We start from the raw sequence: 27,988 nt of genomic DNA on the forward strand, positions 1-27,988 counted from the left end.
AAAATTACTGAAAAAACTTTAAAAATTAATATGCACCATAAAATTAAAGCACAGGAAAATTTTCAAATTTCCTGTAGCGTAACACGTAAAATTAAAAATTATGCACTTTCCCTTGGGCTCTTATTGGTAGCTAATTTTAGATTGTCATTGAAATTTTAAACGATTTCATGGTTTCAAATTGTTGTAATTTTCCCCTGATGATGAAAACAGGGTACGGCGAAAGAGTGGACTGTTACTGTTAAGAGAAAGACTATCGTTTTTAATCGCGGACAGCCTTTTTCTTAGATTTTTTCTCTCCGAAAATTTTGAGATTCATGCACAAAATATTTGACAGCCTGTGACGGTCACAAGCTCAAAAGATTAACTGCTAAAAAACTGGCGTAGAGGGTATTAACCAATAATCAGAGAGCTTGATTTCTTTTCAAATAATCATATTATAGTTCTTAATTTTTTATTTTTAACTTATTTCACTTACATGTACAGAAAAAACCAAACTAAAAAAGTTACTCATCTTCGTTTTCATTACCATCCTCATCACCCATTTCTTGGGTCTCCTCTGCTTCCTCCTCTTGTCTGTCTTCCTCCATGGGCTCCTCCTCCTCCTTCTCTTGAGACTTCTCAGCCGTCTCTTGCCTCTCATTATCATTATCATCATCATCATCATCATCCTCATCATCACTGCCCACTTCCGCGGTTTGGGGTTCAGCTTGTGGTGCTAGCAGCTCAACACTCTCAGCCAGTCGCTGACGAAGAGTCTCCGACTGGCTACACTGCGTCGAGAGCCCATCAAATTTCTCTTGAAGCTCCTTTTCTCGGTTTGTCTGCTTGGTTACGTCATCAGTAACAGACTGAAACAAGAAAACGATGTTTATGAAGATAGATTGTCGTTAATTAAATGATAGAAAATAAAAATCTGCATTTATGTTGATTTTTTTAAATATCCCTGAATTTGCTAAGTAGATATTTTTATGGCATCAGTCAAGTGGTGCATATTATAATGAAATATCCTATAGAATTTTTTAAAGAATCAATTCATTAGAAGTAAAAATATAATTTTAAATATTAAATTATGGTTAGTTAAGATTTTTACCTCAATTCTCCTTGGAATAGCGTTTCGCTCCATATTCTGCAGGAACTCAAAGGTGGACAACTCGGTTTTAGACTGTTCAATCTGATCGTGCAGGTCCATCAGTTGCTTGATCAAGCCTTGTGCCCGCGACTGTAATATTGAAATTAATTTAATGCCGCGTACCGTCAATAAATAAATTTATATATTATACCTGATAGCCGCCAGTCAAGATTTTCAGCTTCTTTTCAATTTTAGCAGCTCGCTTTGCCTCCTTGGACATGTGCTGCCTGTTGTTCTCCAGCTTTCTCTCCAGTGCCTCGAGCCTGTCCTTCTTGCTGGCCAAGTTTGCTCTTGTGTAGCGGTTTTGCGAAGGCAGGTACAACACCTGGGACAAACACTCGTTCCACACCTGCGTGTAGGCGTCGAAGGGCAGGTCGCCGTGTCCCATTCCCTGCTTGACCACCTCCAGCTCTTCAGAGAGCAACTTTTTAGCCTGTGAATGAAATGTGTTGTAAAATGTTTGTAAACTAGTTAAAATTTCTTACGGTTTTAATGTCATGTTCGTCAAAATTATCATAGGGATGTCTCTGCAGGAATGACAAATATTGCGCCTCGTTAATGACGGCGGATGGCCTCTGTCCTTTCGGCTTCTCATTAGGATCTTTGATCCCTAGCTGGGACAGAGTAGGATTCTTAACTGCGTCGTAGTGCATCATGATCAGCATTTCCCTCTTAATCAGCTCCTCAGCCTTAAAATATAAAGAAGAGTGATTTATTTAGCACATGAGGACATTTTAAAAACACTAACCTTCTGCATTTCATTCAGGGACTGAGTGTCAGTTCTGATGATGCTCATGTTCATGTCTGCAGGTCTTGGCAGGTCTCGCTGAACCGCCTGAGATCTGGCACGCAGCTCTTCGGCCACTGCATTTTTAATTTAAATTTAGAATGCAATACAAGTCATAAGAAATAATCAGAAAAAGTGTTAAACACAAGCACAATATTTATATTTTAAGAAATAAAAAAAGTTTCAACAGTTAAATTATCAACTCACACTTCCTCCTGATCTCCTCCTCCCTCCTGGCGTCAATGTCAGCTTGGTCCTCGTCGGTCATCATCGCCTCTGAGGCACCTTCCGGCTCTTCATCCTCAGGAACAACAATCTCGTAGTCATTCTTCGGCGCCGGCAAGGAACTAAGCCCCTGGCGCAGTTGGTCCCTGACCTGACGCTGGTAGCTCTTCAGGGCTGCGGGGGTGGCTCCTCCGGTCTCCACTGCGTCATCAGGGTTGATATTCAGGCTGTCCCTGAGAGGAGTTTGCAGAACACCAACTCCGCCCTGGGTTTGTGAGCCGGGAGTGTTGAAAGAGCTCGACGAACCAGGCGTTTGACCTCCACCTGAAAATTGGAGGAAATTTCCAATGTTAATTTCATTAATAATAAAAAGCTGCACACAAAATCAGGGCGAAATCTGGAGAAACAGACCTCTGGGTTCTGATGATGTCAGGACATATTTCTTTGACTTTGAAAATTAAATGTTTTTTTAACTTTTATTTTTTAATCAATTTTAGAATTTATTTTCCACTACTGATTGCCCAGTCAATGGATTCTTTTATCATTCTTACGCACGGCTGGGCATGAGAAAATAGGAATAAACCCTGAGTGAAATCACCTTCTCTGGAAGACCTGAAGGGCGTTGCGATGACCGTGTTAGGCGTGGCAACGGCTCCGTGCTGCGGGGTGACGCCGCTGAAGTCCGACTCGGTCAGGGGGGTGTTCAAACCACCCTTGAGGGGCGTGTCGACGTGCGTGAGAGCCATGATGTTCTGTGCCTCCTGCAGGATCTTGTCGGTCTGCGGCGCGGGGGTGCGCGGCGTCTGCATGGTGGTCGGCGTGGTGAGGGTGTAGTCGGCGAGCAGCGCGTCCGACGCCTGCTGGCCGCTCTCGGTGGCCACCTCCCTGGCCGCCTCGCTGGCCCTGCCCAGCTTGACCACCTGCTGCAGCTCGTTGTCCGAGATCTGCGGCTCGGGCAGCACCAGCTTGCTGCGCTTGCGCGCCGGCTCCTGGTTGTTGAGCATCGACATGGGCATGTCGTTCTCCTTGCGCTGCTTCAGTTTCTGCTTGTCCTTGCGCCGCTCGCGTTCCTCCTTCTCGCTGCGCAGCTCGCCGTCCAGGTGCTGCTGCCGAAGAGAGTTGAAGTCGATGTCGTCCGGGTTGAACGTCTCCTCGGACGTGTCGTGGAAGCCGACCGCCGGCCGCCGCTCGAACGGGATCTCCGCGTTGTAGTCCACCATCCGCTTCTTCTTCTTCCTCTGACGCACCTCGATGCCAGCCGCCCGCAGCTCTCGACGTTTCTAAATTTGATTTCTTGCATTACTATTTTTTTAAATACCAGAAAATTAAGTTTATAGCAAATTTAAAAATTATTTCAAATTTCCCTTTAAAAAAACCTTTATCACAGGATATCTTAAAAGAGCATACCTGAAGAGCAGCCAATCTCCTGGCCTCCTCCAGCTGCTTTTCCCTCGCCTTGCGTTTTGCCTTCTTTCCCTGGGTGTTGGCAAGTCTGGCTCGGGCCTCGGACAGCATTTCCAGCTCTACAAATTATTCCAATCAAATATTTCCCCACTCATTCATTTTAAAACCCCACCATCTTCATCCATGTCCTTCGGATCGGGCCGGGCAGGTTTGGTTTCGGGATTTGGATCGATTTCACCCGGTTTCAGCTTCCTCGGATCATCCATGCCATCCTCGCCTTCTTCTTTCCTTTGTGCTTGATCCCTGAAAAACAGTTGTTAGAGGTTTTAATACCATTTATTTGGTGTCATTCTTACAGCAGATATTCATATCTTTCAAGGCATTGTGCAGCAGTTCTTCCGATGATGGGCGCGATCGTCCTCCACTGCGTCGGCATTAATTTTGCAAGGTGCAAAAGTTTTTCGTCCTCCTCTCGGCTCCATTCCGTTTTCTTGATGCTCGGGTCCAGCCATTCGTACCAACGAGCTTTGCACTGTTTCGCAGACTTTCGGTGCAGCAGTGATGCAATTCGGGACCACTGGTTTTTGCCATATTTCATCACGGCGGCTTTGAGGATTTCATCCTGAAATTTTAAGAAGAACGTTTTAAAATTTTAGTTTGAAGAGTGAGGTGGGCTGAAGAAACTACATAAAATTTGCCTCAAGCAAATAGTTAAAAGGGTACAAATTAAATTCTAATTTTAAAGATGTAAAATTGACACTAACCTCGGTGTTTCTCCAAACACCGCCCTTGATCATTACACGCGGCATGTTGAACGTAGATTTTCGGCCGGTTTAACGAGAAAAAGGTCACTGAAATTGCGCCAGTACAAGTATTTCTATATTTTCTTCGATTTAAATCGATAACATAGCCGGCACAGTACGATTTAGGGGCGAAAAATGCCGAAAATCAATAAGAAAGCTGATTCCGGCTTCTGTATTTACTTCGCGACAAGCTCGCAGCGTATGTTCAGCAGGCGTGCCAACCGTACTGGCGGCAGCGAATGATCGGTACCAACCTAATATAATAAAAGACCAGGAACAAACAAACACGATCTGACAATGAGCAGGAGAGCATTATTTATTATTTTTTAAACAGAAAATATAAAGAATTACTCACGCCGGGAATTTAATGAAAATTTAATTTTTTTAATGGCTCAGCTGGAGTTCTTTTTAGTGAAATAGTAGTCTGAGGAAAAATTTAATACCAAAGTAGATCGTTTGATCTGCGTATAGTTGCAACACGGAACTTTTATAGGCAAGAACGCAATCGCGAAAAAATTCAAAAAGGATTTTAATTCTATTTAATTGAAGTATATCAAAGGATTTTTTGCTTTTAAGGGAAAATGATTATTTTTCTATGTTTTGCATAAGTGTAAGTTCCCAAGTATTTTTGTTTAAAATTTAATTTTTATAAAATATATTTATCGACTTGTGATCTAAGTTTCTAAACAACTCCATTAAAAATTTAATTAAGTTTATTTTATTTATAAAATTTCAAAGTCAAAATATTGTTTAAAATATAAAAAATAACTACAAAAATTACAAGCAACATCATGAAAGACCCATAGTTTCAATATTTAATTGTACTATATTAAAACGACGTTTCTGTTAGATGACTTCCTGTTCCTGTACACAGATTTTATATTCACTCCCAAGCAAAATAAACTTTAAAATCAAAACGTAGGAAAAATTGTCAAAAAAATAAATTGTATGCATATAGGAATTATGGAGGAAAAACCACTTAAAAGCCTCGAAACGTTTCTAAATCGATTTAAAAAACCGGCTTAAACATAACGTATTATTTTTGGAACCAAAAACATGCGGAAATTACAACTAACAATTTGGAATAAATCAAGAACGTAAATTCCCCTCTCTTTATATAATGATAATTCGATTGTATCTATAAATTATTCCTCTGGGGATCACGACCTTGACATTTCGTCAGCCTCTTGCGTGTGTGTGTGTGTGTGTGAGTGTGTGTGCGGCTGCGGCAGGCCTTTAGCTTTAAGGGGCGCGCATGATTTCAGGGGTGGCGCAGCCGCACAGGAGGGATGCTGAGTGGTCCAGTTCGCAAACCGAGCTGCAAGATGAAGGCATACGGCTCGATTTGCGCCAGCTGAATCTCTGTTCTTGGTATTTGCGGACCGAAAAGCGGCTCCTGAGGCGCGGACACGCGTCGGGCTGCAGGGCACAGGACGCCCCTGGAATAAGGTGAGCTGACGACCCTGCTGGGCTAAGGGTCGATGCTGCATCGCACGTTGCCGCAGTGTGCGGAAATTAACAATTATTATGATGCAGACGAATATATATGTGCATGCATGGTATTTTTTGTGATTCTCCGATGCACAAGGCATGTAGATGATTAAAAATACTAAAAAATTTTGAATTTACGTTTAGGGTATGATATAACAATCGTTTCGAGCAGTTTGAAACTTCGGTTATTATATGGATTTTTATTTTGAATTTAAACATGCTCATTCAAAACAAAACAAACTCAGAAAAAATAATTAATTGAAAATTAATATCAAATATCTATTTTGGAAATTATAAGTACAACAAAAATGTAAAAATCACCGGTGTTTTCATCAAGGCATGCATATTTTTTCAAATTTAAATTCATGTTCAGAGAAATAAATTAGTTACAATATTTTCTTGTCCAGAATTTATATTAATTTGACATTTTTAAAGGAAGATTTAGAGCTGTCTTAAAAGTGCGTGTTAATAATTTTGATTATTAAATATGTGCAGCAATCGCTGCAGATGGTAATTTTTTCTTCAGTGCATCCGTTCCAAAAGTATTTCAAATATGATGTAACATTGTAGATAATTATGGAGATATGTCGCTTATTTTGGAAAATAATACTCTATTTGTCATGGTATTATTTCTAGAATTATTAAAAAAATTAATTTTTCAAGATAAATAGATAATTTTTCGTGTTTTAATAAAGGAACAAAAAAGTTAATTACAATTTCTTCCTATTTCTATTAAATTGAATAATTAACGGGGACGCTTGGAGCTTTCTTAGAAGTGCGTGAATATTTTTTAAAGAGGAATGATACTTCAAAAGCCTGGAAAATGCTTGTTGCCAATGCATAATCTCATCCCTTAGGATTCATTTAAAGCCTAAATTGAATTTTTTGAGAAAATTGGCCGGAAAGTTAGCGTGCTTTTCACATGGTAATGGCTGTCTCCTTACTTGAAATCCGATTTAATTTCAAAACCAAGAGTTTCCCCAATAAGTGGCATACACAATTGGACAGATCTCGACGAAAGGAATCGGAATATGCCAAGAAAATATGTTCAAGCACTGTACATTTTGGATAAAATCCGAAAAATTTGAATTTTTATTGTTGGAAGCTCCTTTTTTATTATTGCAAATTGTTGAACAAATTGTTTATGGCATCCAACAATTCAAATAATTTTCGATTGTTGCCCAGTATCATTTTACTTTAAAAAAATTAATCAAGAAACAAGAAAAGATAATAATCTCATACTTTTGCGTATTGTTTCCGCTTGACTAAAAAAGAAACCAAGAATATTTCATTCACGTACAATTAGGAAAAGGAGTTAAATCAATAGACCTCTGCTCTCCATTGAAAAATACTGCAAGCTGTTCATTAGCTAATTTATGAGAGTTAGTTTTGCCTGGAAACGCTTTGATCAGCAAGCGCTGACATCACGGATTTTCCTGATTAATTAAACGTGGTGTGCACGGTGTTTGTGCTTCTGCCTGGTGCAATTACTGATAGGACATGCATGCCTTTGGCCCAGCACTCATTTCATCGCACGTCATAGCAGAGTGGTCTGAAGACACTCTTGACGCTCGGTAATGAGCCCTCCTTGACTCAAAAGTCACGCCTTTGTTATCAGGGCCAAACGCTGCGACAAAAACCAAAAGCGGTTCAACGAAATTTCTGCGTTGAAAATATTCAGACTAATCAGATTAGATTAAAAATTGGAAAAAATGTATGTAAAAATAGTTGATTACCGCAAAGGTTGACAAATATTTTTTTAAATAAATAACCAATTGAAAAATCAGTAGCGGGGGCCAGATTCGTGCGACGCGCAGATATGGCATCCGGTGGAGAATGGCGCGAAAAATGGTTCCGTGAAAATGCGCGAAAAGAACCAAGTTTTGGTCAATATTGTGACGCATAATTTGCACTAATTGTGTCTTTTGGATCGTAAAAACAAACTCTTGACACTCGTACGGCAATCCATTGTTTCCCACATTCAGACGCCATCTTGGATCTGCGCACTGCGAACCAATTTTATCGCACATCTGGACCCCGCTGAAAAATCAGATATAATAAATTTTTTATTTGGTTAATTTTTATAGTCTGAAAAGCCTTATCGACTTTTTAAGTTAACTATTAAAGTCTTTGTAATTTTAGAAAGTGCCGCTATACCAAGAATTTTCGTCTGAAAATTCCAAGAGAAAACATCAAAGTTCGCGTGGGTAAAGTTCCAGTGAAAGCACGCTTTTGCACATTCCTCTGCGTTTGGCCTTTCTTCTCTTCCTCTGCTCCATGATACACGCACGCCGTGGCTCTGTTAATTTTTAATTCAAATTGATCCATTTAGGCGGCGGCGGCGGCGGCAGAGGTTCTGGAAAAGAGCACTCACTCGTGCTGCGCGTTTGTTAGTTGTTCGCTCTGCTTTTTGTGTCTCGCCCACGGCATGTAAGTGCAGTTCGCGCAGCAATCCAGCTTGAAAATTTTATTGCGTTCGCGCCGCAGCTTTGGCCAAATTAAATTTGTAGCGTCTGGAGCTTTGGTGAGTGGAAAAGTTTGACACTGCCTCTAGACAATTAAAACAGAGTCTGATTTATAAATATTTTTTTACTGCTTCAAAGGGTTTGATTTTATGTGCTTATGTAATGCTGTAGTTATATTCGTTAATTAATTAATTAATACGATTTAATTTATTTTTTTCACAATTAAATATATTATATTAACTTCCAGAAAGCACAACAGCAGTTGATTTAAATATCAGATAGAAGCGAAAGTTCCAAATATTGCAGCGGAGGTCAGATGTGCGATAAAATTGGTTCGCACTGCGCAGATGCAAGATGGCGTCTGAATGTGGGAAACAAAAAGCTCTCTTTGGATTGCCGTACGAGTGCCAAGAGTTGTTTTTACGATCCAAAAGACACAATTAGTTAAGAGTAATGCAAATTATTGACCAAAACTTGCTTCTTTTCGCGCATTTTCACGTGACCGTTTTTTCGCGCCAAAATCCACCGGACGCCATAACTGCGCGTCGCACGAATCTGGACCCTGCTGCGATTTAAAAGATTAGTTTTTGGGTAGACATAATTATTTATTTGAAGTTTGAGCTAAAAATAAAAACATATTTCGCCTAAAATTGGGCAAAATCGGAAATATTTATGTCCAAAATGGTTAAATCCCTTTAACACGAATCGATTTGATTTTCTGGTTGGTATCCCGATTCGTGGTCAGTAAGTGTGGTTGTGAAGGCAACTTAGTGAGACTTTATCTCTCCACAGATGCAGTGGGGCCGTAAAAGTCGATCCAGCCAACGAGCCGTTGAGCACGAGGTGCGACTGCTGGACAAGGAGTCGCACGGCTCAAGATAATAGCGATAATGGCGCTCGAGAAGACCAGCCACCTGGCACCTGCCAGCATTTTCGCCTCCTTCCATTGGGTGAGTATAAAATATTGTACATCAGCCTCACGTCAAGCTGCGACACGGCAATTTATCATCCAACGAGGTCTTGCCTTTTATGTTTCCAGTCCCGTAAAAAAGGGGAAAAGTTCTTTTGCTCAGTAAAACGTGGGCTTAAAGCGTAAAAATAAGGGTCATCGTCATCATAAAGATGTGCTCCAACACGAATGATTGAATTTTCTCGCCGCTGGTTGGTTATTAAAAATTTCTTGCACAAGAACTTGCAAGAAATTATTAAACTCTAACATTATTTAAACAGAATGAAAGTTTTAAATTGATTTTTATAGGGTTAATCAAAACGAAATACTTTTTATATTGCATCATTCCAACTATTCCTTACAACATTAAGCAAGTTTTTGTTTTAATTAGGTAAAAAATATTAATTTCAAGAAATTATTACAAAAAAATAGTTTTTACGTGTTTTTACCGGTTCATTACATTTTTTAAAAATATTTTGGGGTGTTCAACCATACGAAAGAGTGAAGGCAGAACCGTAAAAATAAAGAACAATTGATTTTCACGGTGGGCTTCACCACAATAGCCCTTGAGACGTCAGAAGGGCCCGCTGACAATTAAGAAGAAGCCCGCGTAAATAAAGGAAAGAACGGCCGTGTCTCTCAACAGCTACTTCTTTTCGTCAAAACATTTTACGCGCCCACAGAAACGCCTGCAGTAAGCCAATTATGCAAGCAGTCCGTCCGCTGAGCCGCGCCGGTTGCATAATCACGTAAGCGGATGCGTGTGCACAGCAGAGAAAAAATCTCGACGACGTTGCTAAAAGAGCTGCCGGGAATCTATTTTTTCTCGCACGCTCACCCCGACCTCTCTTATTATCGATTGCGCTTCCGCTTGCTCTCCTCTGCAATTGCTATATATTTACTGGCCTATTCCCTGAACCGCCACCCATCATGCAAACAACTTTGCCTAATAAAAAAGCAGAGCCTATTTTAGGACGGCAACTTTGAGTTGAATTACGCAGATTGAAAATTTGGCCTTTTCAATTTTGGTTGATTTATTAAACGCATCATGCGTGCAACTCAAATTTGATAGTCAAAAATAATTTTTTTACTAACAATAAAATAAATACTAATTTTTGTAAGTGATCTTTGCGATGACTACGGTCTGTTTAATCGGTTTTTCCGCTAGCTTTGTTTCCTTTTACTCGTCGATATATTTCTGACTTTGGCTTGTACTATATTTGTATTATGACTAGATGAGAATAGAGAAGTATTTGTGGTAATTATTTAAAAATTAATAATTTTTCCTGCTAACACTAATATTTGGGAAAATCATTAGTAAAATTACTAGCTATTGGCATGTATATTTCAAGACAAAAATTAAGAATTCTTCACTTCGTTCTTAAATCCCTTTTAGCATGTTTTTTTAATAATTAAAAATATAAATAAACGTTAAATTTTAAAAAAACCATTTTTAATTTTTTGCTTATATTTTGGCCAGTTCTAAGTCTATTCAACTGAAACCCCCATGTGCACCAATCTAGAAAACCTCTAAACCAATTGCAGACACTCCTCACAATTAATTGAAAAGTGTCACTGGCTGACACGTGCGTAAGCTCATTTTCGAATGTGACTTTTGATTAACCTTTTGCTATTACTTTCAGATCGCAACTCTGGCAGCCGTTTGCGTTTTGGGCTTCTTCGCGGCCATCACGTGGTGGGTCTGTCGGTGCAGGTGACTTGAAACAATCTGCTCACGCTCGTCATGCACGAAAATAGACAAAGTTTTGCAAAAGCATGTCTCTCCCTCCGGTAAAATCTGCAAAGTTTGCACACAGCATTCCTCTGTGTAGTTTGTAGAGTGACGATTTTCACGCGCCACATTAATATTCAGCGCTGTAAGCACTTGCTTTGCGCATATGAGGCGAGCAAAAGCCGTATGTGTACGACAGAGGGAAACAATTATTTCCTTCCTTGTGGAGCCGGGAAATCCACTGCGTAGAGAAACAATCTTTTTCTTTAGTTGTTGCTGACGAGAAGTTCAATATTGAACTTCTGGGGCGAGCCAGCAGATAAAGTTTAGCGCCGGCTGTGAGCTTACAAATCGACAGATAACGTGATTTCCGATTACTACACTACTCGCTTTAGGCTGTTTGAGCAGAGCTTGCTTATAAAATCTAGACCAATATTTTTAAATTCATGTCAGAAAATTGAATCTAGAACTTTGACCATGTTTAAAATGGAATTTCTCAAGTGAACATCACAAAGATGCGTTAAAACTTTTGTTTCTGTGACCAAAATTTTAATGATCAGCACACAAAGCTTTTCCTTTGACATTAAGACGACAATTATCGATGTTTTGGGATTTATTTTCAAAAGAAATTATAAGACTGGAAACTCCACATATTTTTTTTTAAATTTTGGTTCCTAATGAGAGCATAGTTTAATTAATAATTACTATTTCTCGCGGTCTAATTTGAACATTTGGCTTTGGACGTTAACTATTGCTATTAGACTTTCAACTCTCGTGTCAAAATAACCTTTTCCTATAGCTTTGATGCAAATAGTTTATCATGGTGACAACAACCACTTGAATATTATGTATCTCGAATAAATAAAATTATATTTTTTAATATAACTTCACTGGAATGAAAAAGACGAGATGAAAAAAGGCAACTCAAACATTTTACCTCAGACTTACCAAAACTATTTTCTTTTTCTTTTGAAACGTATTAGATGGGTTCAAAAGTCCTGCTCAGAACAGTAAATGAATTCCCAACCCATTATAGAACAGACACTTTTGGGAATTGCGCAAGAAGAACAGCTCGCAGAATTGTCTTGTGTTGGGGTGGTTTAGGGTAAAACCTTTAAAAAACGCCATAGTACAGAAATATACGCATTAACGCAATTTGCGGTAAAAAAAAACCTGTGGAATGCTTTTCTGATTATTTTATAGAGCAAATTGGATATATTTATGTGTATTCATTACAAGAAAGAAAACTGAACAACAAATTAAATACGAACTAAAATTACAACAGCATAGAGATCAGCGGGGGCCAGATTCGTGCGACGCGCAGATATGGCGTCCGGTGGATTAAAAACGGTCACGTAAAAATGTGCGAAAAGAAACAAGTTTTCGTCAATATTGTTACAAGATTGCATTACTTGTACTAATTGTGTCTTTTGGGTCGTAAAAACAAACTCTTGACACTCGTACGGCAATCCAAAGAGAGCTTTTTCTTTCCCACGTTCAGACGCCATCTTGGATCTGCGCAGAGAAAACCAATTTTACCGCATATCTGGACCCCGCTGATAATGATAAGGTTGAAATACACTGGAACTTCACGAAGAAAGCATTTCGAGCGCGCCAAATTAATTTTTAATCGACTGGAAAAGAGAATCTTGTTGTTAAAATCTGTTAAATCCTTTTTAATAAGACAATGTGTTCGTTTTTTTATCTCAATCAATTCTAACTTATATCTCGTGCCATGCTGCAATTGGAGACAGTTATTTAGAATGCATCTCACGTCAGAGGCACGATAGTCGTCTCCTCTTTGCAAAATTAAACCAACAATGGAGTGGAGCATTGTCCGCTGCAGCCCTGCGATGTCGCGCGGGCTATTCAAGTCGGTCACCAAGGCCATTAACAAGCGGTATGGAAAACAAGCGCGCGGCCAAGTGGTTGGCGCGAAGCCCCATCTGTGCCTAATTAGTGGGCAAGGGAGAACAAATACAAAATAATTCGTCGAGCCGTGAGAAATCGGAGCAGTGCTCGTTTGGCCGCGCGGCGATCACCATGTTCGGCTTGTACAACAAAATGCAGGCCCGCAAGGCGGCCGCCGCCGAGGGCCGGCCGTCCGACCTCGAGCTCACCGGCCACGACCGCTTTTGCCAGCTGCAAGCGGCCAAGAACAACATTCCGCGCCGGCAGAGGCGCCGGGCCGCCTACTGCAGACGCACCCAGTCGGCCGCCGAGTTCGACGGCCGCGCCCTCAGGGCGGCCATCCACTCCGCCTCCACCCCCAGCCCTGGACACTCGCCCAGGAACAGTCCCAGGTATCGAGCCCTGAGAAGAATCTCATTCCTGCCTTTTTGGATAGGGGGATTGTTTTATTTCAACTTTGAGGGAAAATACATATAACTCTCAATTGATTGGAATTTTTTGAACGATTGCTAAGTTGCTGGAAAAAAGAGTGGCCATTATATTATTTGTGACACGTCATCAATTTTTAGGGTAACGAAGACCAGAGTGCTTGATTCTGATTTATTTTAGTTTATTTTAATATTCATTTGTTCAAAATTGATCGCTACTGAAAAATTATTAACATATTTTTTTAAAAGTTGGGGAAGTGTCGATTAAAGTTTCCAAGAAAATAAGTTTTATAGTCATGTGCTAATGGCGGGCATTGCCTCCGTTTATAAGTATATTTCACCATAAGAAAAAATTACTAATTATTCGCACGCTGTTAGATGGATCGCGTCTTTGAGGAATCGAAAAATCATGGACAAGCTGTTTAAAAATTTGTTGGGAAATTGGGAATTTTCTGAAATTGATGGTCCTGATCTAATTATTGCCCATTGTAGAGACGGATTTATGCTAGACAGGGCAACAATTGAAATATATTTGGATGCCATAAACAATTGATCGATAAAAAAACATTTGCAATAATACAAAAGGACCTTCCAACAATCAAAATTCAAATTTTGCCAATTTTCGCCAAAATTTTGAGTGCTAGAACATATTTTCTCGGCATATTTCGATTCCTCTCGTCGAGATCTGTCCATTTGTGTATGCTACTTATTGGAGAAACTCTTGGTTTTGAAATTAAATCGGATTTCAAGTAAGGAGACAGCCATTACCATTTGAAAAGCACGGTAACTTTCCAGCCTATTTTCTCAAAACATTACAGCGCTCCTTAGGTCAATTTAGGCTTTAACTGAATCCTAAGGGATCAGTTTATGCATTGGCAACAAGCATTTTCCAGGCTTTTGCAGTATCATTCCTCTTTAAAAACAGTAATCAGTGTTCTATGCCACACTAATGGCAGCTCTTAATCCACAAATTGTTCAGCTTTCAATTTTAAAATTCCAATTTACTTGTGAAATTGTTTTTCTCTAGGAAAAATAAATAATTTTCCCCCTCCATCCCCTGCTTTAACCAAAAATTCATCTGGCAAACCTCTGAAAAATTTAAATTAAAACGCATATCCCTCCATCCACATCCAACTCCAGAATTTAGCAACAAATCAAGCTTGTGGTCGGATGTTGTGAATTTTCAAGCATGTTTGACCCTGAACCACACGACCGCAGGAGTTGGATGCGAGCCTCCAGTATGGAGGAGGTGGGGGAGCACTCGATGCTGCGGGGTGCGGAGGCGGTGGTCGAGAGCAGGCCACGCGTACCAGCGCTCGTGCGTCTTTTGGGCTGCGTAACAATCAACAACAGCGGTGGCAGCTCCAGGGAGAGCTTGGCCAATTCTCCACCCTGCGAACCCAGGTACAATTTTACTCAATGACTTTACTTCATGACAGAGAGACAACATTACCTCAAAATAAAAGATTTAATTCACCCTCAGTGTTCGAAGCCGCCAACCGATGGCGCCACCGTATACTTTCGTAATATATTTAATTTTAAGGAACTTCCGCTGCGATTTTAGACTCAATCCTGCTACTGTGCATTCCACAATTAATTTACTTTCTTTTGACGTGCTGAAAACCATAATCAGTCCAGCCATTCACTGTAGAAACGTTGGAAAAGATTTTATGGATTTTTTATTTCAAAAAATAGTTCTTTTGACGATTCCACGGCGATTGGCTTAACCGATTTTGGTTTTCAGCACGTCAAAAGAAAACAAATTAAGTGAAGAATGCACAGAAGCAGAAGATTGAGTCTGAAATCACAGCGGAAGTGCCTTAAAATTAAATTTATTACCAAAGTATACGGTGGCGCCATCTGTTGGCGGCTTCGAACTCGGGAATTACAGGAAAAACATTCCATCAATAATGAACACCATACATTCACAAATTTTTATTCAATCCTGGGCGTAAAAAGATTTGACGAGCTGAAAACTGAAATTGGTTCAGCAAATCGATGTGAAAAAATATTGTTGTTAGAAAAATTGCTCTCTAAGTAATTGGTTGTATCGACTTTTTGGTTTTCGACATGTCAAATGACAGTTTCTCCACCTACGCACTTTCCAAACTGTCAAAATTAATCTCCAAACTAAACGCCAAAGGACTGAGTGTCAAACTCATTTGCTTCCATACATATTGCAACATGAAATCGATACTCTGTGGATAGCAGGGACAGCGCAGGCAGGGAGTTGTTACGTAATCGTAAATGATGACGACATGCGGCAATCATTATAAGATGTAAAAATTGCGCTGGACGTTTTTAACGAGCTCTTTCAGAGGCTGTTGATTTTTTTCCGTGCAATTATGCCAACAAAAACGTTTTTCATATCCGAGAAAACTGGAGCTAGAGCACTCAAGCAAGCAGGAGAGCTGAAAAGACTCTGAGCAAATTTAAACATGGGAAGCCGTCGCAAACACGCCTTTTGAGAGAGCGAGCACTGACTGCTGGGTTCAAAGAAAAATTAATTCCCTCAGCGAGTAAAAAGAAAAGTCAGCGCCGTCTGTTTGAAACGTCGGGCGGCCGAGATCTCATCGCCTCCGATTTATTTTGATTTCCGTCTCGCGTGTTTCCTGATTTACGCGGAAGGCTCGGAACAACGGAAACTGCACAATTCTTTACAGGTTTCACTGCCTAACGCAAATTGATTTACACCGCTCAGCGCGCCATAATTGTAATGTGATTAGTGCGCGCGGCCGTGTATGACATGCGGCAGTGACGTGTGCGCTCAAATTCGCCGCAAGACTAATGAGTGTCGGAATTTGCGATTGAAATTGTCGGTTTTGAGCTTTAATAGCCCTCGCACATCAGCTAATGTGTCACGAAACACGAAACACGCGAATGGGCCATTCAGATTTGAGTGCATGCTCTCACCAATCGCGTATGCAAATTGAAAATGTTAAAAAGGGGAGCTGTTATGTTCGCCATGACTTTCATACACTCAAAAATTGTGTTGGAACGAACCAAAAGTCAACAATAAAATGTGAACTTGTGCCTTTTATTAATGATGCTCCATTCAAATACATATTTTAACCAAAAAGCATGTAATTAAAATAGCAACACAACTTGTATAAAAAATTCAGCCCTTTGACAGAGGAAAATCTCTTAAATCGATGCCAAAACTTATGTCTAGTTTGCCGACAAAATTTCTGAAAGATAATCGACTTCAAAGTTTGTGAGCTCTTCAAACGGCGAACGTGTCTGCCTCTTGAGAATCGTGATTTATTTCGCCTAAGGAAAACTTTTCTGGAAGACACGCTCCGTTGGGTAGATCCTGACGAGGAATTAAAATCAGCGCCAAAAGGGGCGTAAAATCGCCCGGATCTGAAAAATTGCACGTGTTGTTTGTTGAGATCCCCATAAAAAAATTAAAACCATCCTCTTTAAGCACGGATGGATATGTGAAAGCAGTATATCAGCATGCATTAGCATTGTTAGAAGCATGAATAGGAAAATACAACACACTTATTGGGTTGCCCGCATTGTGATTCTCCTACTGTAATTATAATTACTCACTGTCGACGAAGCTCTCATGATAATTAATTCAATGCGATGAATAATACCTCCCTCATTTGCCCTATAGATTTGAAAATTAATGAGTTTAGTTGATTTAAAAACCACTAGAGTTTTTTTTTAACATTTCATACAAGATTTTGAACTCGCCCTAATTAAATTTCCTACCGTTCGTTGCACGTGAATGTAACACACAGGCAATAAAATTCCCTCGAGTTTGCCCTCTGTAGTAAAAGCCTAATTGCAAGACGGTTTTCTTATTACCGTGTATATACTTTTGAATATTATTTGCATTTTGAATTAATTATGCCTCTCGGTAAGCTGCTGGCTGCACTGCTAATTATGCGGTGAAATGCGCAGGCACGGCAACGGGCGGTACGAGTACTCGGCGTTGGAGGATGACGGCCACCAGCAGGAGAGACTGGAAATGGAGAGCAAGGCGCAGCGCTCGGCCACCAGAGACAAAGCCAATTTCAAGTGTCAACAGTACCTGTACGGTTCGAACAGATACGTCTTTGTCGAGCAGCTCAGTGACATTGGTAATTAAAAATAAAATTAATTGGATTTTATTCGGCAGGATATTTTTCATTGACATTTGAACGATAATTTCAGTTTATAAATTTTTACATCCTCGTCGCCTTTATGCAATTTTAAAATTAAGATAGATTTGAATAATTTCTTTACAACTCCTTTATAGATGGGATTAATGTTTTATCACTAATCTTTGAAATAAAAATTAGGCTCTCGCCTGGAGAAGCACTGGTTTGTGGTGCGGGACACGTCGATCAAGACGGAGCGACTGTTGAGTCTTCTGCAGGTCAGAAGTTCGAGCAGCCCCCTGAACTACACGCAGGCGAGCAGGGAGACCTTGCAGGACTTGTTCGTCTCCCTGCAGCACCCCTACATCTACCCCGTGCTGGACGTCGACTTTGCCGAGCTCAGCGGCAAAAATCAAGTGATCACGGTGCTGCCACTCAACCAGAAAGGCAGCCTCAAAGACTTCATTTACAAAGTCACTTTTGTTCTCTTTAATTGGCGCCGGCGGTTAACAAAAAAATTAAATTGATTTTGTAGAGCAACTGGCAAGAAGACTGGGGAATGAAGTACGCCCAGCGCAATTCGGGCATGCCGGCGGCCCAGGTCCAGAGGATTGGAAGGCAAATCTTGGAAGCTCTCAACTTCCTGAAAGAAAGAGGCTTTCCTTCCTACGGCCACCTCCACTCGGGAAACATCATCCTGCAAAACGGCGCTGCCAGGTAAAACATAAATTTGTAATAGAGCATATATTTAGGAAAGAATCTTTCGTTGACCGTAAATTCCATAATTAAATTTCAAATTTGGTGTCTTATCCTGTTCTGGTAACAATATTTCCGGTTGTTTATTCCTTTTGCTTTTATTCAATGCCGATTTATCGCCCTTTGCGCGAAATTCCAGTCGGCCACCGCCCGAAATCTCTCAGCTGAGACTTTATCAGATAGAATTGATAAAGGAAATGTGACATTATAAAAATTAATATTTTAAAACACTATGAATTAAAAATTCACAAAAAAAGTATGATTAATAATTAAAAAAATATTCCTGTCTCGATCGTTCTGCTCCTTATGAACATTTTCTTTTTTCTTGCCTTATAATTATACAGAAAAAGCAGGAATTCCGGTTTCCTGTTTCCTGTCTGTCTCTAATGACCCTTTTTTCATTTTTTTTTTTGCAGATTGACCGGCCTGGAAAACACTCTGCTCGGCCTGTCCTCCAGAGTGCACCCAGTAATTTGGAGCAGAGCCAGATCCGATCCGTCCGCATTGGACTCAATTTGTTTTGGACACGTCCTGTTCGAGATGTGCGCGGGATACGAACTGTGCACCCCTCAGCCCACGCCAGGCCACTTGTTGGACATCCAAAAAAACCCACAAGTAAAAACGAATTTTCTGTAAATAAAATCAAAAAAACTAAAATTTAATCTTGTAATTTCAGGCAATCAACATGCTAGAATACATTTTCAACAATCCCAGTGGAAAAATTCCCTCCATAAAAGAAATAGCAGCGTGCGATTTTTTCAGAAACATTGACCTGCGGGAAATGCGGGCAATGCCTTTACCAGTAAGCAAACATTGTTGGCCAAAACTTAAATGGCTTTTAAAACCAATTATTTGCAGCAAACCTTTCAACCCAAACTGACTGAGTCGGTAATTGAATTGCTCACTGCTGTCAGGCTGCATCAATCAGGAAGCAGAAGGTTTGAAATGTCTAAACAGAAACATGATTTTCAGCATTTAAAAAGAAAATGTTCTAATTTTTCTTAATTTAACTTGTAATGTTCAAAATTATTTAATTATTAAATTCAATTTATTTATCGCACTCTTCTTCAGCGGGGGCCAGATTCGTGCGACGCGCAGAAATGGCGTCTGGTTGAATATGGCGCGAAAAAACGGCAACGTGAAAATGCGTGAAAAGAAGCAAGTTTTGGTCAATATTGTGATATAATTTGTACTAATTGAGTCTTTTGGATCGTAAAAACAAACTCTTAACACTCGTTCGGCAATCCAAAGAGAGCTTTTTGTTTCCCACATTCAGACGCCATCTTGGATCTGCGCAGCGGGAACCAATTTTATCGCACATCTGGCCCCCGTTTCTCTTCTTGAAATTATCACTAATAAAAAGTTAAATTAACATATTCAATGTACATAATGTTATTTTCAAGTGCATTTTATCTAAAAAAACACACATTAATCCTTAAACACCACTTTGTAAATTTTGATTTTAGAAATTCGAGAGCTCAGTCGGCTTCAACGTACGAGTCGGTGGTGCCAGGAGGTTCGCCAGGTCACAGTCGAAGGTATGGGTTCAGAGCTCTGTTGCGCAAGAAACGCCACAAGAGCATTTCTCTTTACTGCTAATGAGACACATACTTCTTAAATATTTAATCAACACACATCTGTGCTGCATCTGTCCATACTCTCTGCAGTGAGCCACTATACATTAAACACACACAACACATGTTAACATAGATACGTACATATTTAAGGCCGAAGAACGCACATTCTGCATTTAGCTGCTCCCATTTTATGCTTATTGTTTGTCCCGGCAGCGCAAAAGTTTGCGTTGTCGCGACGAATTCTCGCTGTCACCCACCCACTTCAACTATGGTGGTGCCTGCGCGTTGTTCTCGAAAATTAAAATAATAATTAAGGATTTTGGACCAAAAACAAAGTGAGCAATTTAGCGGTTTTCAAAGTAGCAATGAGCTTATGTTAGCGACAGCAGTATTTTTCGATATGTAAGAGTGCAAAATATTTGTAGCTATCGATTTTGAATTTGCCAGCGGAAATAAAATACTCACGTCAGAAGACAGGCCCACTTTGCATATACATACTATATTATCTTCTCTGCTCGCTCGCACTCTTCGTTTTGTCAGAAATCTCGCTCCTTAATCAGATTCCCGACACCCTCTTTCATCCATCAACGAATAATTTTTGCTAACTATGCTGTGTTCTCTCTTTCTCTATTTTGTGTATCGAAATGGTGGATTTTCCTTCTCTCTTTCACACACACGCACACTTTTTTGTTGCGAGTAAGTTTTTGTCTTGTTCTCTCTCTCTTTTCCTTACTTTTCAACCTGCTAAACTTTCCCTTTTCCCCTCCTGTTGTTGGCATAAAGCAGGGACGCGTGTGTTCGTCTCGAAGCAATTATTTGTTCCTGTATAAACACAACTTTCATATATTTGTGCCAGCGCTTTTCTTGTGTGTATGTATACCGCGGAAGTATAAAAATAAAGCTCACCTGGTGCTTTGGAGTTAAAAACAACAAACAATATTCTTGTGCTTCTAAATATTTTCCATATAAATATGTATATGAACTGTGCAACTGCTAGATCTATTAACCTGATTAGAAATTGCTAGGCATTTTATATACGACACTCTGCAACTCTTTCCAAAAGGACGTTTTTTGAATTGCATGATGTGGTTTTTCAAAAGACGGCTTTCCAACACACTGATATTTCATTTGGAATTTCTTTGCTTTGTTTTTATTTTTGTAATGGTGGTCCCAACCGCGTTGGGGTTGTTTAAAATGGCATCGGCCAGTTGTCCCCCACCACATTGAGATGATGTTTTAGGGAAATTTCAATTTGAGGTTTGATCTTATTGTTAGTTTTGTGAATTCTAGGTCTGAATTTTTTCTATTAATACACAGAAAAAATAATTGTGTTTCTTAGTTGGCTAAATAAATTTTTTTACTTTTAGAAAATCACTGTTCGATGCAGAATTGAACCTGAAATCAGACTGTCTAGTTTTTATTTTCATTTAAAATAATTGCAATTTTAACAGCAGTTTTGGATCGGAAGATCTTGAAAAATTATTAAATTATGAATTTCTTTTTTCTTGCACTCATCAAATTCACTAAAACAATTTAACAATTAATCTCTCTGTTAAACTATTTTTTTCAAAATTGCTCCACACAAAAAATGCTTAACTTTGCGTCGGTGACAAACTCATATGAAATCTGTAATTGGAAAAAGGTTTTCTAGTTTAAAATTTTCACTCAGTTTAAATTAATGACATGCTTGTTTTTTATTTGCCATTCAAAGTAGTTTCAAACTTTTATTTGACCTGTTGAAAAATATATTTTTCTGAAAAAAAACTGCTGTTTTTTCCTGGAAATAACTATGGACAAAATTACAAACCCTCTTTTGACCTGACCTAGAAAGAAAGTGGCATTTAAAATTTAAATCTATACACAACTCGACCGGTTGGGAATCCATTATTATTAAATCTTCTTTTTATTATTTCACTCACCGTTTGTTTTTCTTTCTCGTCATTTTTCTCTCCTTTTTTCGGCGCTGTGTGCAGATACTTCTCTGGCGATCTGGACCTTTACTAGAGGTATAGTGCAAGAAAGTTTAGTATTAGAGGGGCAAACTTGTGACACGTTTGCTCGTTTTCCACGTTGATAGAGCATGCTGGCGCTCACTTTCTCTCTCTCTTTCGCTTTCACTCTCACTCTTTCTGGTTGGCTGGTGGTGTGGCTTGAAATTTTGCTTTCGCCTAGCTCCTTTCACAGCTTCCAAAATTAATGTTGGCATATTATTTATTACGCACACCTCCCGGCCCGTTTTCATCTGTAAATACGCCTCATCAATCATCGCGCGCCGCTCCTTGATGCTGCAGCTCCCTCGCGCGCGCAATGCAAATCGCTCTCTTTAAATGCCGCGCGCTCTAATTAAACTGCGACGCACAATGAGCGCTATTTTCTGCCGATTGTCTGTTTGTCCGCCTCTCAAACGGGCACGGGGAATAATTGTATCACATCGTTTGCGTGTCCCACTCTCAATGATGAATGGCCCGCATTACTCTCGCGCCATTTGCAAAGAACTTTCTCATTCCCTTCATCAAAGTTTCGTTTTACCTCTTCCACCCCCCCACCCCCGAAGCAACTTAATTCATTCCGAAAGTAAGTTGGCGTTGAAACTGAGCGTTTAACGAGTTTCAACTTTTCAAACGGCCTATATCAGAAGCAGGAGGTGGAGGTAGGCAACCTGCCGGACGCGTGTGCAAACGGGTCGCATAACTTTTTAATAGCCCGCCGCCGCCACTGCGCGCATAATCGATATTATTCACTGTAAATTACATTTTATATTCAACGCAAACCAGTTTAACTGCTTTCGCAACAATTATTAATTCCGCTCTTGTTTTATTACCTTCGCAGTTATGGCGAAGACTTGTTAATGTAAACTAACGAGTAGAGATTAGAGTTCGTAGATTGCAGCTTTCATTTATGAGCCACGCTGTTTTTCAGTAGCAGATTTTTCTCGATGATTCAATTTTGCAGACAGGGTAGTAGAATATTTTCCGTGTTTTTGAGGTGCAATTTCTTTTGCTGGATTTTTCCAGTTCATGAGTATATTTAACTTTAAATTAAACTAACTATAAAATTAAAAATTTGAGGGCAAAAATTTACATAGTTCGTTTTACATCAGTTTTAAAAATAAGAATTTTAAAATCAAAGAGTTTATTTTGTCTTTGAAAGCAGCGGGGTCCAGATGTGCGGTAAAATTAATTCGCACTGCGCAGATCCAAGATGGCGTCTGAATGTGTGAAGCGAAAAGCTCTCTTTGGATTGCCGTACGAGTGTCAAGAGTTGGTTTTTACGATCCAAAAGACACAATTAGTACAAGTAATGCAAATTATACGTCACAATATTGACCAAAACTTGCTTCTTTTCGCGTCCGTTTTTTCCCGCCATACTCCACCGGACGCCATATCTGCGCGTCGCACGAATCTGGACCCCGCGGTTTGAAAGGACTAAAAACCCGAAGGCTTTATAATTATTATGAATTTTAGCAAGTTCTAGGAAATAAATTCCTAAATTATGATACATTTTTCCAAATAATTATTCATTGCCCAAAATAAAATAAAATTTTTAAATCTAGGAACGACTATTTTAGTCAGGAAACCAGAAATTAATGGTTCATTCTGCTGTAAAGTTTAAAAATTGCAAGATTTGTTTTTCATCCATTCGTATTTATTGCAATTAAAAAGATCAAGATCCCAACCAGAAAGGAAAAACGCAAAAAACTCACCTCTATCCCTGCCTGGATATGATAAAATTCAAGGCTCGTGGTAGCTTTAGAAAATAGAAAAATCTTTAGAACAAATTGAAAATAAATTCCACTTAAACAGTAAAACACCACTTCAGCCATTCCGTTATAATAGAATTTTTGATATAAATATTTTGGCTAGGCAATAATAGACCTAGCTGTTGGCCTGTTGGCGCATAGCAAAGTGAAATTAACCTAGACCTTTTGGTGCGTGCGTGCCGTGTCCTCTGTGTGTCTAGGAGCAGTGTTTCATCCTCTTGCAGTAGCACTAGCAGTCCCTCATCGTCAGCCGCCTCTTCGGAGGCGGGTGCTGCCGCCGTTCGCCAGCAGCGAGCTGCCGCCGGACCCGCCACCCCCGGCCTCGGCCAGCGTGCTGATGGGGGTGCGCCGCCAGCCGCCCAAGGTGCCCCCGAAGGCGCCCCAGAGGAAGGAGTCGGTCTGCTTGGTGGCTGCCCTGGCGGATCACCACTCTCGGCCTCCGCCTCCTCCCTTTACGCAACTCCCCACGCTTCAATGAGCCTGCTGCTGTTGTCCGCCTGCAGCCTGGACACCGCCTCCGTCCTCACGCCCGATAACGAGGAAAATTCTGCCATTCCCGTCGTCGAGGACGAAACGGCTGCCCGGCTGTCGCCCTGCTCCACCTCCAAGGTTGGTATCCATTTTGGCACACACGAATTTTGATCAAAATTAGCTCCCAAATAAAATTATGTAAAAAATTTATTTGGGGACTCTCTAAAGAATATCCACCTCTTTACTCAAATGGAGCGCAAGGAGAACAAACTTTAGTGGGAGAAAATTTTATCCGCCGCTGAAGTAAAGAGTTTTTTTTAGGGCTGGGAATTTAAGACGCTAAATATAATTTTTTACTGTTTACTAGTAACTTTGTCCAAAAAGAAATTGTTCGAAACTAGGTGATTCAGAATTTGTCGGAACGATCCGGAAACAGTCTGAATCAGTGGGCGCCAGATGTGTGATAAAATTGGTTCTCACTGCGCAGATCCAAGATGGCGCCTGAATGTGGGAAACAAAAAGCTCTCTTTGGATTGCCGTACGAGTGTCGAGAGTTAGTTTTTACGATCCAAAAGACACAATTAGTTAAGAGTAATGCAAATTATTGACCAAAACTTGGTTCTTTTCGCGCATTTTCACTTGACCGTTTTTTCACGGCACTCTCCACCAGACGCCATTTCTGCGTGTCGCATGAATCTGGTCCCCGCTGGTCTGAATGACTGAAATTTGTCCCAAACGGAAATTTCCAGACAAAAATGTATCCGAAAAATGTAAATAAATTTCGTACGAAAGTAATTTTTGTTTTTGTAAGGGACTTGCTTTGTCTGAAAATTTTAAAATCACGGTTCAGTGTGTAAAATGGCCTCCAAATAAATTTCTTATGAAAAGATCACTTTCCAACGTATTATGAATGATTAAGACAGTTTCAAGTTTGGTTCAAATGGCTTAAAATTGCATGATTTGTGTTCGATTGATGGTACCATGACGATCGGAAGCCCAGAAAATAACATTCGGCCGTCTATTTCCTCCAAAAATTTTTTATCAATTAAAGCAAACGAACCAATCATGAAATTTATTTTTTTTCTCACGATAAGACAAGCAAAACAACCATTTACAAGAAGCTTAAGTTATATTCTTAATTAGAGTCTATTTTTATTGCTGTAATTAAATTTGCATAATCATTAGAAACATTTGCATTAAAGATATATTTCCGATATTAATCAAACCTCTTGAGTGTAGTGATATAGAGTTCATAGTCACGCGAAAAGGAAATTAAACGTTCCAAGAATACGTCAGATGTCAATTTGCAAATTAGTTCAACCTTTAGGCAAAACACTAGGCATACAAATTCAATAAAAATGTTTTGTATTTTTAACAGCAATGGAAACTTTTAATATAATCCGGTAGAAGCTTTTAGTAAAAACGTGAAAGCCAAAAGTGGCTAATCCCTTCAAAAAATGGAGGGATTTTGATTTGAACGAAGCATGGCAGGTTTTCAGTATTGATTAAATTTCAAAAAAGCCGGCAGCAAAGCAAATTCAATTTTCCCCGTGTTGAGCTTTGTGTTTACACAAATAAATCGGGTCGTCAAATGACAACGTCAAAATGAAAATAACAATTTCCAACTAGATGTCAAATGTGTCAGAGATGTTCAACACAAATGCCATTTAAAAATTAATTCATTTGTTTTTTTTTTAAAAAAAACTGTAGAAACGGGGGCAGCCGCTCGTATTAAATTGAAAATTGATTACCGCGCGTGTGTACGCGCAACACACACCCAAAAAGGACAAAAGAAGCGTGGCATGCAGTTTAATAGAAAAGCACAAAAAAAACGGGTCTGGCGTCGCAAATTGCCCCGGCCGGCTAAATAAATAGCCCGGCTGCATTGTTGAGATGAAATATTTGGCCACTTAATAGGATCGATAAATCTCAGCTTCCTCTCTCTCTCCGCTTGTTGGTCCGCAGGAGCACCGAGGGCTGAGTCTGCATCTGAGCCACCAGCACGCCGCGCATGTCCTGCAGCAACGGCCACCCAACGGCCCCGTCAGCACGCCCGAAAATGCGAAAGCAGTGACCACGTCCTGTCTCACTCGTCGCCTCGCCTCGCATTAACTTCCTCTCGAAAGTTTCAATTAATTCCATACCTCGATTCACACACACACCAAGATGATGACACTCAAAAGCAACACCCAAGCAGTACACACACACATGATGTTTACGTAGTAGTTCGATAAGTTAGAGCAGCTTTTTATAATTATATTCTTGTGACATATCTGCACGACTCTTTTTCCGCCACACATAAACACACTGATGACGAAATTTTATACTGTTTGATTCCTATCCATTTTCTCAAGGCACCACGATTTATTTTGCATATTCATTTCATCAAACGTTTTGTTATATAGGAAAGTAAAGATCAGAGACATTTCTATGAGACTAATCGTTTGTGAAGCAACGCAACAATCAAGATCTTTAAAGTGGAATGAGACAGGGCAACCATTAAAAATTATTTGAATTGTTGGACGCCACAAACAACTGATCGATAAACTATTTGCAACAATAAAAAAGGACCTTCCTTCAGTAAAAATTCAAATTTTGCCAATTTTCTCCAAAATTTACTGTGCTCGAACATATTTTCTTGGCATATTCCGGTTCCTCTCGTCGAGATCTGTCCAACGGTGTCTGCCACTTATTGGGGAAACTCTTAGTTTTGAAATTAAATCGGAATTCAAGTAAGGAGACAGCCATTGCCATTTGAAAAGCACGCTAACTTTCCGGCCGATTTTCTCAAAAAATTACAGTGCTTCTTAGGTCAATTTAGGCTTTAACTGAATCCTAAGGGACGAGTTTATGCATTGGCAACAAGCATTTTCCAGGCTTTTGCAATATCATTCCTCTTTAATTTTTGAAATAATCAACTATAAAAGAAAACAATTAAAATTTTCTAAATTGTTGCCCTGTATCAATCCAAATAAAACACTGATTCTTTTCGATGCTTGTAGCTTATTTGCATCATTTCCAAAACTGACATTGAATCATTGAACAGCACAGTCAATATTTACTTCTGCATAAAAACCTTTTACTAACTAAACATTCATCCGCACTTGTTTTATTTTTATCTTTTCCTCATCGTTATTTCCATTTGTGAAAAAAATCACCCCTGAGCCGTAGCATGAACTGTTTGTACCTTTCCCACAAAATGTTTGCATCCTGTTTGATACCGTCTGAATAGCTAGCTTTCCCTGTACAATCAATTAATCCGCGACTGACTTTGCCACTTTTTGGAAATATTCTGTACTCGCTTCGATTACCGCGCAAATTAGCTGAGCCGCAAAATTTAGAAACACACACTTTCACAACAATAAGTTGGGGCAAAAAATGGCGTGACAGGCAGACGCGCGCGAGCGAGAGCTTGATGGGTGGGATTTAAAAGTAATTAAGCCGCAGGTAGGATTATTGAGAATGGCTCGATTCGGGGCGGCTGGCGTGTGCGTGGCGGGTAAGAAGGCCAAATCTCCTGAGCTCTCTCGCGCACACTGTTCGCCAAATTTAACAGCCCTGACGGCAATATTATTAAAACGAGAGCGGCGCCAGCGACAGGATTAGACTTCACATTTTGTTGTGACACCAACGGATTCAACCCCGGCGCCCTGCCCCCGACACGTCGCGCGCTTGGCAGGCTGAACCAACGAGTTTCACCCCTTTTTGCGTTCCTCGCCACCCGCTCTCTCGACATGCCCATGGGAATGCGTGGATATTATTTTCTCGTTCCGAGAAGGGTGGGATTTTTTTCCAGTAATTTAAATTTGATTGATTTCAATAAATTATTCCAATAGAGAGTTTCCTTGGTGTTTATGCCAATAGAGATGGTGCCACAGGTCATTCACACGTTTTCGAGTCAGGTTTCAATCCTCCTGCAGTGCATTCTCGACATCAAAAGATTTAATTTGACAATGGTTTAATCTTTACTTTCGTTTCTAACATGATTGGCTAAACCAGCGGGATCCAG

At 39.9% G+C, this 27,988-nt stretch overlaps 2 protein-coding genes across 4 annotated transcripts; one reads left to right on the plus strand and one right to left on the minus strand.

The window, feature by feature from the left end:
* Nucleotides 1–418: 418 nt before the first annotated feature.
* On the minus strand, nt 419–4,565 carry Cdc5 (cell division cycle protein 21). The gene is made up of 11 exons (XM_065484375.1): nt 4,310–4,565; nt 3,902–4,167; nt 3,718–3,848; nt 3,549–3,664; nt 2,740–3,421; nt 2,124–2,465; nt 1,878–1,993; nt 1,615–1,818; nt 1,281–1,562; nt 1,091–1,219; nt 419–848 (listed from the first exon to the last, which is right to left on the minus strand). Exons 1-11 carry the CDS (start codon nt 4,352–4,354, stop codon nt 504–506), a joined length of 2,658 nt encoding a protein of 885 aa, XP_065340447.1. The 5' UTR covers nt 4,355–4,565; the 3' UTR covers nt 419–503.
* Nucleotides 4,566–5,642: 1,077 nt separating this feature from the next.
* On the plus strand, nt 5,643–27,070 carry LOC135939531 (slowpoke-binding protein-like). Of its 3 annotated transcripts, XM_065483992.1 has the most exons (12): nt 5,643–5,797; nt 9,097–9,254; nt 10,897–10,967; nt 17,237–17,415; nt 17,617–17,888; nt 17,951–18,132; nt 18,588–18,786; nt 18,848–18,973; nt 19,030–19,109; nt 19,638–19,709; nt 23,709–24,117; nt 25,945–27,070. In XM_065483992.1, the coding sequence occupies exons 2-12, from the start codon at nt 9,195–9,197 to the stop codon at nt 26,089–26,091; spliced, it is 1,797 nt and encodes a 598-aa protein (XP_065340064.1). In that variant the 5' UTR covers nt 5,643–5,797; nt 9,097–9,194; the 3' UTR covers nt 26,092–27,070. The 3 variants fall into 3 exon arrangements, with proteins under 3 accessions (XP_065340064.1, XP_065340062.1, XP_065340063.1); XM_065483990.1 differs by lacking the exons at nt 5,643–5,797; nt 9,097–9,254; nt 10,897–10,967 and adding exons at nt 12,987–13,288; nt 14,513–14,728; XM_065483991.1 differs by lacking the exons at nt 5,643–5,797; nt 9,097–9,254; nt 10,897–10,967 and adding exons at nt 12,987–13,288; nt 14,543–14,728.
* The last annotated feature ends 918 nt before the right edge of the window (nt 27,071–27,988 follow it).

The sequence above is a fragment of the Cloeon dipterum genome, chromosome 3 (genome assembly GCF_949628265.1).
Source record: "Cloeon dipterum chromosome 3, ieCloDipt1.1, whole genome shotgun sequence".
NCBI lineage: Eukaryota > Metazoa > Arthropoda > Insecta > Ephemeroptera > Baetidae > Cloeon > Cloeon dipterum.